This window comes from Oncorhynchus nerka, linkage group LG20 (assembly GCF_034236695.1).
Source record: "Oncorhynchus nerka isolate Pitt River linkage group LG20, Oner_Uvic_2.0, whole genome shotgun sequence".
Classification (NCBI taxonomy): Eukaryota; Metazoa; Chordata; class Actinopteri; order Salmoniformes; family Salmonidae; genus Oncorhynchus; species Oncorhynchus nerka.
The window spans coordinates 21,809,487-21,822,564 of NC_088415.1; the positions used below are offsets into that span (position 1 = coordinate 21,809,487).

General features: G+C 43.1%; 1 protein-coding gene across 11 annotated transcripts in view; it reads left to right on the top strand.

The window, feature by feature from the left end:
* The window catches only part of LOC115102051 (membrane-associated guanylate kinase, WW and PDZ domain-containing protein 1-like), a 221,262-nt gene extending 210,592 nt beyond the window's left edge, over positions 1-10,670 (top strand). For 9 of the 11 annotated variants that reach the window (XM_029621572.2, XM_029621577.2, XM_029621574.2 and 6 more), the window contains exons 19-23: positions 4,170-4,257; positions 4,394-4,448; positions 4,894-5,037; positions 5,176-5,314; positions 7,306-10,670. In XM_029621572.2, coding sequence (XP_029477432.2) covers positions 4,170-4,257; positions 4,394-4,448; positions 4,894-5,037; positions 5,176-5,314; positions 7,306-8,492 — 1,613 coding nt within the window. In that variant the 3' untranslated portion in view covers positions 8,493-10,670. Of the gene's footprint in view, positions 1-4,169; positions 4,258-4,393; positions 4,449-4,893; positions 5,038-5,175; positions 5,315-6,124; positions 6,217-7,305 lie in introns of all 11 variants that reach the window. The other 2 variants (XM_029621581.2, XM_029621582.2) reach the window with 1 other exon arrangement.
* The last annotated feature ends 2,408 nt before the right edge of the window (positions 10,671-13,078 follow it).

Sequence of the window (13,078 nt, forward strand, 5' to 3'; positions counted from 1 at the left end):
TTTCCTCTCTTATGGTTAAAGGCCCAGTTTTATATTATTATATATAAAAGTTTTATATTTTCACACTATGAGGTTAGAATAAGACTGTGAAATTGTGAAAATGATGCCCTTTTAGTGTAAGAGCTGTTTGAAAAGCGTTTTGGTGGGATGGAGTTTTGGTCTGCCTGGTGACATCACCAAGCGGTAAATGAGTTAATAGACAAATAAGAAAGAGAGTTCCAAACCGCTCTGCCAATAACAGCTAGTTTTCAGTTTTCCCCTCTCCCTCTCCATGAACAGTCCTAGCAACATTTTTGCTTGAGAAATTGCTCTTTGCTAAAAAAGCTATTTTTATTCATTTTTGACCGTTTAATTGAAAACAATTACTGTAAGGTATTTAATTGTTACCCAGAAATGATTTGATATTGAGATAAAAACGGCTGCATTGTACCTAAGGTTGACTTCGACCCAGAGATTGTGAATATCCCTGAGAGTGAAACCATTTCAGAGATTAATTTGTCAGTTGACATACAGTATGTGTGTGTTGATTTTAGTACAACGTCTGATAGACACACTCATGTCATTTTGATAAACTGCAGTCTGCCAATTTGGTATTGGTTGCTACTTTGTAACGAAGAAAAAAGTTAAATGTATGTAATCAGTGCATCCTGTTAGTGTTAATCTCCTTAGTCTAAATGGAACAAGGTGGTAGGAAATGCATACGTATTACGGGTTATGGCAGGAACAGTCTGTGACAGGAAGCGGTCTCCTTCCCCATGAGTAGGCATGTGTTGTGTTGTTCCCTGTCCCAGAACGACAATAAAGCCAGCTACTAGAATGCCCTGTCATTGGCTGATCTGAGAGATTTGGCCCCTAAAAGGCTAGGGCCGGCTCTGACTATGTGAGGATATGGATGTGGGTATGCAGACCCACGAGCCACTGCGGCCCCTCATGATGAGTTCCATTTTTTTGTGGCCCCCACTGCCATCAAAGTTTCCCATCCTTGTTCTAGAGAGACTGGTAAAATGTAGCTTAATTAAGATGGGAGCGGAGGAGAATCAGTAGCACAAACACAAAGGAGGAGAGAATGCAAAACCACTCATTAAACAAAGCGTGGCAGTTTTTTTAAAGATCACAATGACAACATCTACACAGGCAATATCCGCACCGAGCTAAAGGCAAGAGCTGCCGCATACAAGGAGCGAGACACTAATCTGTAAGCTTATAAGAAATCCCGATATGTCCTCAGACGAAACCATCAAACAGGCAAAGTGTCAATACAGGAATTAAGATTGAATCCTACTACAACGGCTCTGATGTTCGTAGGATGTGGCAGGGCTTGAAAACTATTATGGACTACAAAGGGAAACCCAGCCGCGAGCTGCTCAGTAACACGAGCCTACCAGATGAACTAAATGCCTTTTATGCTTGCTTCGAGGCAAGCAACACTGAAGCATGCATGAGAGCACCAGCTGCTCCAGATGACTGTGATCACGCTCTCCGTAGCCAATGTGAGCAAGACCTTTAAACAGGTCGACAATCACAAGGCCGCGGGGCCAGACAGACTACCAGGCCATGTACTCAGAGCATGCGCGGACCAACTGGCAAGTGGCAAGGTCAACATTTTTTCACTCAACACAATGCTACAGATATCTCAAGTTTTGAGGGAGCATGCAATTGGCATGCTGACTGCAGGAATGTACACGAGCTGTTGCCAGAGAATTTAATTTCTATTTTTCTAACGAATGTCCACCTCCAACATCGTTTTAGAGAATCTATTGTCGTCGTGTGGGCGAGCGGTTTGCTGATGTCAACGTTGTGAACAGACTGCCCCATGGTTGCAGTGGGGTTATGGTATGGGAAGGCATAGGCTACGGACAACGAACACAATTGCATTTTAATGATGGCAAGTTGAATGCACAGAGATACCATGATGAGATCCTGAGGCCCATTGTCATGCCATTCATCCACCGCCATCACCTCATGTTTCAGCATGATAATGCACGGCCCAATGTCGCAAGAATTTGTACACAATTCCTGTAAGCTGAACATGTTCCAGTTCTTCCATGGCCTGCATACTCACCAGACACGTCACCCGTTGAGCATGTTTGGGATGCTCTGGTTTGGTGTGTACAACAGCTTGTTCCAGTTCTCGCCAATATCAAGCAACTTCGCACAGCCATCGAAGAGGAGTGGGAAAACATTCCACAGGCCACAATCTACAGTCTGATCAACTCTATGAGAAGGAGATGTGTCGTGCTGCATGAGGCGAATGGTGGTCCCACCAAATACTGACTGGTTTTCTGATCCATACCCCTACCTTTTTTTTCAAGGTATCTGTGTCTAATAGATGCATATCTGTATTCCCAGTCATGTGATATCCCAGTCATGTAAATCTAATTAATTTATTTCAATTGACTGATTTCCTTTTTTATAATTTTTTTATGAATCAACCATTAAAAAAAAAAAAAACATACAACTTGAAAAAGCCATACATGAGTTAAATCATGGAGGATAACACACAAAGTCTGGGACTTATTTCCATTGTGGTCTTCTTGAAACAAGATGGCTAGGCAAGATCGAACACGGTTGAACACAGTATTGAGAGCCAGATAATAAAACATAAAAACAAAGAAGAACATCTATCTCATCATTGCAGTTACATCGTAGGGGACAGTCGTATGGGCACAGCAGACAAATTGTTTTTTTAACTTTCTTTTTAAAGCCGCCCAGAGACAACATTGTTTTTATGGGCAAAGGCAAATCAATCCACTCTGAGGCTCCAGTATACAAGAAAGTACCTTTCCCAGTATTACTCCTGAACCTGTAGAAGCACACATCAGCTACACCTGATCTGGTGCTGTGATTGTGTGTATCCTTAAATGATTTCCAAAGCTTTTTAGGGTCATTTTTGTTGTCAATGATTTTATCAGCAAAGTAACCCTTCATTGCTGGGTTCCCGAGTGGCGCAGCGGTCTAAGGCACTGCATCTCGGTGCTAGAGGCGTCATTATAGACCCTGGCTTGATTCCAGACTGTATCACAACTGGCTGTGATTGGGAGTCCCATAGGGCGGCACACAATTGGCCCAGCGTCGTCCGGGTTTGGCCGGGGTAGCTCGTCATTCTAAATAAGAAGTTGTTCTTAACTGACTTGCCTTGTTAAATAAAGATTAAATAAAATGAGCTTCATCAATCCAGCTCTGTGCTTCATTTCTGTGACGTTTATTTAGGACAAAATCAGGCTGCTCGAGAGTTGGACATTTCTTAAAGGCCTTATTCAAAACAGTATTTTTTGAGTCCTCTGATTCTAACAGTTTTGTGACACTTCAATATATCTTTAAAACTCTCCTTGTGCAAAATGTGAACTGTACCTTAGTAAAATATATGAAATTGTTGCATGTTGTGTTTTATGCTTTTGTTCAGTATAATTCTAGTCTACAATTTTATTTTAATAGCAGAACAACACTCAGAAATAGAAGCCATTCAGCCACAACCTTCCTCAGCCAGACGGTGTCATTTTGTGTGGCGACATTTGTTCTTGAATCGTTCAGGTTGTGTCCCCCCAGAGTGCTCCGTGGGGAAAGGCAGGCAGGGCTGTCAGGGTGGCGAGGGAGAGGGGGAGAGAAGGATGAATGAGTCAGGCTGGTGCTGTCGCTAACTTCAGACAGAACCCCATTCCCTCTATAAGTAACCAATGTCTATGATGACTAATGTGGGCTGCCGTGCTGTGGCTTGTGGTGCAACACAATTAGATTTGCAAGAAAGGAAGGACAGTTACCCTATTTGTACTTTTTAATGTATTTTTCTTTCCCCTTGGAATAAAATTTAAAAAACAGAACGATTGAAGCGGAGAGGCTTGTTTTCTTTTGATGTTCGAGCTGGTGAGCAAAATGGTATATGACAACATCATAGGCAGTCAGCGTCAGGTTGAACAGAGCAGCCTTGAGGGGAGACTGTTCTCTGGAGAGCCAAATTCCTGTACGGAGATGTGTTGTCAGAGACAGCAGTCCTGACCGAGACCCAGTTGCAACTCAAAACAAATTGTTTGTTTAACAAAAGAGCACTTTTAGAGCCTCTAACAGTGGGCGGATTCATTTTGTTTTTCTTTAAGATCTTACCAGAATCCATGTATTACTTTCAGATTAGAGGTCATGACCTTACCCATAATCCTCAATTTGTGTTTACACAGAGTCCTCCAACGCGTCTCTGTTGACCAATGCTGAGAAGATTGCCACCATCACCACCACGCACACACCCCAAACTGCCACAGAGTCTCGGTGAGTTTTCATTATTCATAAACAGGCTTTTTGGAACATACTTTATTAATATGATACATTATATCAAAGATGACCTCTATATGAATATGATGTACTTTCATATCTTTGTGTTCATATGAATAATTTTATTTTCCAGGAATAACTCAAAGTTGAAACAGGCTCCTCCTCCAACACAAGCTCTGCCCTCACAGGTAAAGACAAACATGTATATTGGTCTGTTAAAATCAATCCCCAAAGCAAGGAACAGTAAATCATCTCTCTACAAGAACACACAGTGCAGCTTCATCCTGAGATGAAGAATGTCTTTCAAATCATCAAATCAATTGAATCAATCAATGAATCAAGCTATCAGCCAAATCAATAAAAAGCCAAACTTTTAATGAGTGCAGTAACCCTGTGTCCAGCCCTTGCAGTGCCCTTGCTCTGGGCTCTGCACCCCTCTCACAGGCTGAGACAGCATTTATTATTCATTGGTTCCAGAGTATTGTACCTCCATCGATTTTGTGTGAGTTTTTGCTGGACTCGGCTTGATTAGTCCTGATGTTAGGACTCACCTCATGACACCCCTGTTGGCCCACGCATTGTGGGCATTCGCACTTCCCCCTCTGTTAATACCTTTTTCTTTCTCTCTCTCAGGATGCAGAGTTCTACTCTGTGGATCTGGAGCGGGACAGTAAAGGCTTTGGGTTCAGCCTGAGAGGAGGACGGGAGTACAACATGGACCTTTATGTGTTGAGGCTGGCTGAGGACGGGGCAGCTGGCAGGAATGGCAAGATGAGGGTATGCTCCATGAAAAAAGAAAACATCTACTCTATTGTACTTAATTATATTTATGTTATAGACAGTTAATATCTCCTGGCATCAATTGTCTGGTTGTCTCATTAAACAGCCTCCCTTCTTCACTCTCTGCACACACAGGTGGGAGATGAGATCCTGGAGATCAACAGCGAGAGCACAAAGAACATGAAGCACGCACGCGCCATCGAGCTGATCAAGAATGGTGGCCGGAGGGCACGCCTGGTCCTCAAGAGGGGCGATGGATCTGTTCCTGAATATGGTGCGTGGCAATGTGATGTGATACATGTTCCCTCCATACTGTGACTAACACTACCGCCTCTGACTAACTAACACCGGACAGACACCATAGTCTGCAATGTCTTGTTGCTGTAAGCAGGATTTCTCTGAGTCTTTGGTGTGTCTTCAGTGTCCTGGTCCAATGCTTTAGAATGTATTATATCATGATATGTCTTATAGCCTTTGATCAACAACAAAAAATTTGGGATATTTGCTGTCCCAGTGATGTGTCTGAATGACATTTAATGTTATTGCTCCTACATCAGTGATTTATTGGCCATATTATGTAATGTTCATTCTGCTGTGGTGGCAGGTAGCCTAGCAGTTAAGAGCGTTGGGACAGTAACAGAAAGGCTGCTGGTTCAAATCCCTGAGCCAACTGGGTGAAACATCTGTTAATGTGCCCTTGAGCAAGGCACTGAACTCTAATTGCTCCTGTATATCGCTATGGATAAGAGCATCTGGTAAAATGCTGTGTAAATCAAGTCTTGTTTTCGTCCTAATACTGTATGTTCTGGCTCATTCATCTGGGAATCTTTATCTTTATCTCTGTTCTGCCGAGAAAGGTCACTGTGTGAAGGATGCCACCCAGCCGTCAATTTTCTAGGTTTTCCTTTTCTCTGCCAGCCATAAAAACTTGAAAACTGAACCAACTACGTTTTTCTTTCTCTGGTCTTCATTGAGGATCTAAACCCTCTGATTTCTCTTTTTATTTATTTTGTTGTTTTTATTTGATTTATTTCCTCTCTCTTTCCTCCATTTCTTTACTCTGGGCTCTTCCTCCTCCCTCCAGCGATGATGGCTCCTCATCTCGCTGTTGGTACTATGAGAAATGACAAGATGGGAGAGCCCTGTTTCTACTTAATGGGCCAAAATCAGACCACGGTTTGTAGCCAAGTCTGTTCCAACCCACCCTCCTAACCCTTTACCCTTTACCCTCCTACACCTGCACCCCAACATTCCTCACCCACTTAACACATCTCCCCCTACCCATCTCCTACCTGCACCTCCCTGGGTATGTGTTTAGTGCTGTGTGGCCTGACTCACTCCTCAACCTGTACTGTGCTTTTTTGACCCATACACCCAGAATGCACTGCTTATTCTCCGCCCACCTCTGGATGGATTCATGCAACTGCTCGCCACTGCTGCTACCATAACACCACATCCCTAATTGGACAGAGTCATTGGCAGAACACTCTCCAGTTTTTTGTTTCAGGCTCTTTGTTTTTCTGCAGTTCCCATTCCCAATGATGATAATCGACTTGTTCATCACTTTGCTTTTAATAATGTCATAGGTGCTTGTTGTCATTGATAACCCAGCCCTTCACTTGCAATGTTTTGCACCTGTTGTGTTGCTGCCGCCTACATGTGCCAATCCATTGCTCTCAAAGAAAATATACTTCAGCAATTGTTTACTTTTATGTCATTTAGGTTGAGGATCAAATAAGCCATTTGTTTACATATTAGATTTTTTTTCTCTCCCAGAAGTAAATATTTTTGTCACAATTTGCCAACATGTTCATGTTTATGGAAGTGCATGGTTTCCATAAAAATGGCTGTATTGACTCAATATAGATACAAGCACCCACATGAAAATGGCTGTATTGACTCAATATAGATACAAGCACCCACATGAAAATGGCTGTATTGACTCAATATAGATACAAGCACCCACATGAAAATGGCTGTATTGACTCAATATAGATACAAGCACCCACATGAAAATGGCTGTATTGACTCAATATAGATACAAGCACCCACATGAAAATGGCTGTATTGACTCAATATAGATACAAGCACCCACATGAAAATGGCTGTATTGACTCAATATAGATACAAGCACCCACATGAAAATGGCTATGGAACCTTAAGTTTGAGAGAATTGTCTGAGCTTCCAGGGTTATATTATTTAGCTAGTTTAAACTCCACCCAGTCTGAGAATGTCTCTCATGTCCTGTCTTTGTTCTCCCCCAGACGCCAGCCATGACGGGCACTCTCCCACACCCGGGGCACAAGACTCTCCGCAAGTGAGAACCCTGCCACCAAACAGCCGATATCACACCTCATCGGAGTCCAGTTATCCACCAGACCTTCACAAACCATCACGCCATGAGGATGCTGGACAGGGCCGAGACAGGGACAGGATGGAGCACTCGGGCCGGCACTTTAACCACCACCACCATCACACCTGGAACAACAACCACACCAACTCCAGACAACACTCCCCGGACAACAGCACCAGCGGCGGGAACAACAAGAAGAGTCTTGGCCGCAAATTCAAGAAGTCTGACTCGGAGAGCGGCATCTCGAAACTCTTAAAGACTCTGCGCAAGGACAGCTCTGGGAAGAAGGCTGCAGCTGCAGCGGCGGAGAAAGAACGAGAGCGCTCCGCTAGTAGCAGTACTCTGGACCAGAGATATGGTCGATCGCGCCGCGGCTCCCTCGACCGCTCGCCCACCCGTAAACGCAACACTTCCCCTGACCGACGGCGGGCCAAGTCCATGGACCGCAGGGCAGAGCGAGCACACCGGGACTGCACACCTGAGAGGGAGTATGATGACGGAGGGTTTCTCAGTCATGCAGCCACTCCTGAACGACCACTCTATGACCGTAGGCTCCTGAGGGAACCACAGACCCCAGGCAGAGCCTACATGGAGGCCACCACCCCAGAACGCCCCAACAACGGGGCCTCCTCCCTGTCTCTCTCCAGGGACCGCACGACTGACATGAAGGCCACCACCCCAGAACGCCCCAACAATGGGGCCTCCTCCCTGTCTCGCTCCAGGGGCCGTACGCCCGACAGAGGCAGCCTGAAGAATGACAACCTCCTGAGGGACTCGTCGGCCGAGACGAGGGATGAGAGCTACGGGATAAACGGAACACCAGAGAGACGCTACAGGTCAGAGAGAGACTCATCTCCAAACAGCAGCTCCAGCAGGGAGGAGCTGAACTACGCTGCAGCGCCTGCTCCCAGACTGAAGGATTACTACAGCACACTGAAGAACAACTCCTCCGCTCACCACAACGCCGGCTACAACAATGCAGGACTTAGCAACAAGGCAGGACAACACCACAACAACGCAGTAGGCCGTGCCCCGAACCAGTTCCCAGAGCCTAAGAGAAGGTTTTACAAAGAGAGCCCCAAGGACCTCAGCATCTGAGTGGACAGAGCCTGGCTTCTCAGCCCTTGATCTGTAGAGACTACAGTAAATACACTGGACTTAGACCTCTGAGGAGATTGACTCATGTGATTTATCTGATTGCTTGACTAATTTGACTACTTGTGATCCCAGACAGAGATTCATACCACAGCAGGAGTACAATCTTTGTTTTAGTTCTTACTGTACGTTTCTGTTCTCGTTATTTTGAGCATAACTGAGGTTGTTAATACTGTAGTGAAGTTATGTGTATGTGCCTATCAAATTACAAATGGTGATTTAGCTTTTTTATAGGCGTCTCTGACTCCACATGTGTTCCCTCTGAGGTTTCGAACATGCTCCTTACTGTGCTAACAGGTACTTTATGATGAGCTTGTTTTAATATGTTTTTAGATGTTGTTTTCCACCCCAGAATTGCTTTATAAAGCAAACTATAGCACAAGACGTTGGCAGTACAGGCATTTTATGGACGACTGCAGTGAAAACCTTAGTGAATATCATACAGAACGAAGGCAAACAAACATTTTAGAACCAATGGTCATCTTAGAATGAAGTAATATCTTTCAAATAATACTTTTTGCATTTGACTTGCTATTTATTTTCAATTGGCACACACCATGAGGAAGCTCGGTAAAAGGACCAAGTAATACGCCCGATCACCTGAAAATAATAATAATTTTTTTACCTCTGCTGGATTTGCTGTAGAATTATATATTTTTTGATCTAAATTGGTATGGCATGCCCCTTCCTTACCAAGCCCACAAACCCTCAAAAATCAGAGAGGGGAAAGCAGACCATCTATTGAGAAAAACACCAGGTATTGTTGATATTTCTCTCACAGAGCAGACAAGTCTAAAAACCCACCCGGATCTGAGGCTGTTTGAGGTTTCTGTTTTTCAGTGTGTCTAGTAATGATGAGCCAAGGAGGAAAACTAAAAAAATCTCAGTAAGAGGTGTCTGGGTAGACTGCCTGTGGTGGAAATACAATTGAACAAAGTTTTGTATTCCTGTTCAGAGGACAGTAGAAGCAACACGTTACCTGACAAGAGCCTGTAACATAAAACCTACTTCGCAGTTATACGCAGCATGGAGAGGTTGACCGAGAGGTCAAGTGGTTTTAAAGTAACCACAGTCCTATAATGACTTGATCCTACAAATGTAGGCTGCTTATTTGATCCCACTGTTTCAGGAGATTTTTCCCTTGATCCTTGGCCCATTGATCCTATGCAGGTGATATGGGAGTATTTTGTCAAGTTCCTCTCTTCCTCTCCCTGCCCAAGGAAATGAGGTGATGATGTAATAATGTAAGGGACGTTGTTGCGATGATAACGGATGGACCGTTCCAGTACAGAAGTGGGCCTATCTGCCAGGCTGAGCCATGCTGTCACACCACTGGAGTCTGACTGCTGCTTTGACCGTGTGTATCCTCTGTTTTATGTTTCACAAAACGACTAAAAAGATATAGGAAAATCCACAACAAATGCATTGTTTTATCACTGTTGTTGCCATGGTACTGTAAAAAAAAAAATACAAACAAAAAAAAGAAAACATTTAAAGACTTTAACCTGTTGGCCACCACCTGTACAGAATTTCAGTATGTAACCAATAGGAACCCATTGAGGACTAAAATGTTGCCTTTTTCTTGTACAAAAGAGACATTTATGGGAAACCTCTTTAGTGAGGAATGTGATAGTGTTTATATTTCTGAAATGGACCTGATGATTCATGGGAAATATGTTAATGTACTCTGAATCAGGTATGTAAAGACATTCTAAAAATGGAGGACTTTATTTGGTCAATCAGAATGTGTTTGTTGGTTTGAATATCTCTCGATGGTTAGCCTGCCTTTGTATTATAAAGCACTTGTATGCAGTCTGTGTTCTTTAAGCATTATTGCAATGTGCTCCAGACATAATGCTATCTCTGTGTTGATAAAAGCATTACATGTATATGGGCCAATCTTTTTTTATAAAACACTATGCATATATAAATACTACATTGTTCATAGCTTTATTTAACCCATGAAGCTATATATAACATTAGTCTAAGTACAAGTAGATGTGGACTTAACCAGTAAAGCTTCTTTCCTTGAGATGGATCACAATGTATATGTAGCTATCAAAAAGAAGTCTGTGAATGCTATTTTTATTATCAAATAAAGTTTTCCATACTAATTCAAAAGGATTTTTCTCCACAGTGACTTGCAATTATATTCTCAGGAGATTCCAATTGATATGATTGACATTGTAGAGTCCCTTTGCAGTGCAGCATTCTCAGATTGATTTATTATTCACCAAGGTAGTAAGCACACTGCTTTAGTAACAGGATATCTGCAAAAAAATATATTGTCTAGCTTCCTTGCTTTTAACAGTGTCTATCTCACATTTCAGATTTGTCTGACTAGCAAAGGTTTTAGTAAATAAACAAGGAATGTCTAACTGCATATCCATTCATATCAATATCTCCCTATTACCCGCTGACAGAATAATTTGGTATGTACATCACGGAAGTGAAATGAATCTACTTGTTAATGGGCAATATGCTGGGATCGTGACAACATCGACATGTCAGTAAACTGCCTACTACAGAGGCACATACTGAATGGGTACCCACAGCTGTTAACCAGCAACCCTGAGGCAGGCTTTCAGCTATGCTACAGTATATTCCCTTGTTGGTTTTGTAACACACACACAATATGTTTTTTTTCCATTTGAAGAATGTGAAATGTGAAGAAGGTTAAACTAAGGCCTTATACCTTTTAAAGGGTTAATAAATAATTTTATTATAAACTGTAAGGTCTCTCTTCAGGAGACCTCTGTGTGTGTGTTAAAACATTTTCTGAGTGTTGTGACCTTCAGACACTATCAGAAGGCGTCTACGTTCAGACTCCTCCTGTCTGGATCCCACCGTGGTTATCTGGTTTTCTGAGAACACAAGGCTCCCACAGACCTGATGAAACCAGCCACCTGCTTACACTCGTTCACATTGTTCTGACTCTATACTTGTGATGAAAGGTCAAGTTTCGGTCAAACCCAATTCTGAGTTTTTACTTAGTGATAAGATGGATCTCGCTGTCAGGGGGAGGTTAGATTTATTAAAATGTTGTTGCTAGGGAAAGTTATGTAAGGGGGATTGGGGAGGCTATATGAGTTACAGGATGCCTTAGACATTTTGCAAAACTTGGGGAGAACTATCATATGCTGTTAAACTGTACTCTATATCAACTTCTGCCTACAATTGTATTACTACAAGGAGTATTTTAATACTTAAAGAGTCTGTGCTTCCTTCCCATTACTAATGTATGTTTGGTAGTTATATGGACCTGATCATTTGTTGAAGAAATTGACCAACATTTTGGCGAGCTTGCCAGGAGCGAGTGACCACTTCGCTGGACTGACCGTTGATCCACGTGCATGCGTTACAAAATGATAAGGTAAGCAGACGCCTGTTATATCTAATGTCTGTAGTTTGCTATAGCACGTTGTGGTTACTGAGTCATTCTGGTATGTACAGTGGGGAGAACAAGTATTTGATACACTGCCGATGTTGCAGGTTTTCCTACTTACAAAGCATGTAGAGGTCTGTAATTATTATCATAGGTACACTTCAACTGTGAGAGACGGAATCTAAAATAAAAATCCAGATATTCACATTGTATGATTTTTAAGTAATTAATTTACATTTTATTGCATGACATAAGTATTTGATCACCTACCAACCAGTAAGAATTCTGGCTCTCACAGACCTGTTCGTTTTTATTTAAGAAGCCTTCCTGTTCTCCACTCATTACCTGTATTAATTGCACCTGTTTGAACTCGTTACCTGTATAAAAGACACCTACCTGTCCACACACTCAATCAAACAACAATGGCCAAGACCAGAGAGCTGTTTAAGGACATCAAGGATAAAATTGTAGACCTGCACGAGGCTGGGATGGGCTCCAGGACAATAGGCAAGCAGCTTGGTGAGAAGGCAACAACTGTTGGCGCAATTATTAGAAAATGGAAGAAGTTCAAGATGACAGTCAATCACCCTCGGTCTGGGGCTCCATGCAAGATCTCACCTCGTGGGGCACCAGTGATCATGAGGAAGGTGAGGGATCAGCCCAGAACGACACAGCAGGACCTGGTCAATGACCTGAAGAGAGCTGGGACCACAGTCTCAAAGAAAACCATTAGTAACACACTACGCCGTCATGGATTAAAAATCCTGCAGCGCACGCAAGGTCCCCCTGCTCAAGCCAGCGCATGTCCAGGCCCGTCTGAAGTTTACCAATGACCATCTGGATGATCCAGAGGAGGAATGGGAGAAGGTCATGTTGTCTGATGAGACAAAAATAGAGCTTTTTGGTCTAAACTCCACTCGCCGTGTTTGGAGGAAGAAGAAGGATGAGTACAACCCCAAGAACACCATTCCAACCGTGAAGCATGGAGGTGGAAACATCATTCTTTGGGGATGCTTTTCTGCAAAGGGGACAGGAAGACTGCACCGTATTGAGGTGAGGATGGATGGGGCCATGTATCGCGAGATCTTGGCCAACAACCTCCTTCCCTCAGTAAGAACATTGAAACACACAGCCAGGGCAACTA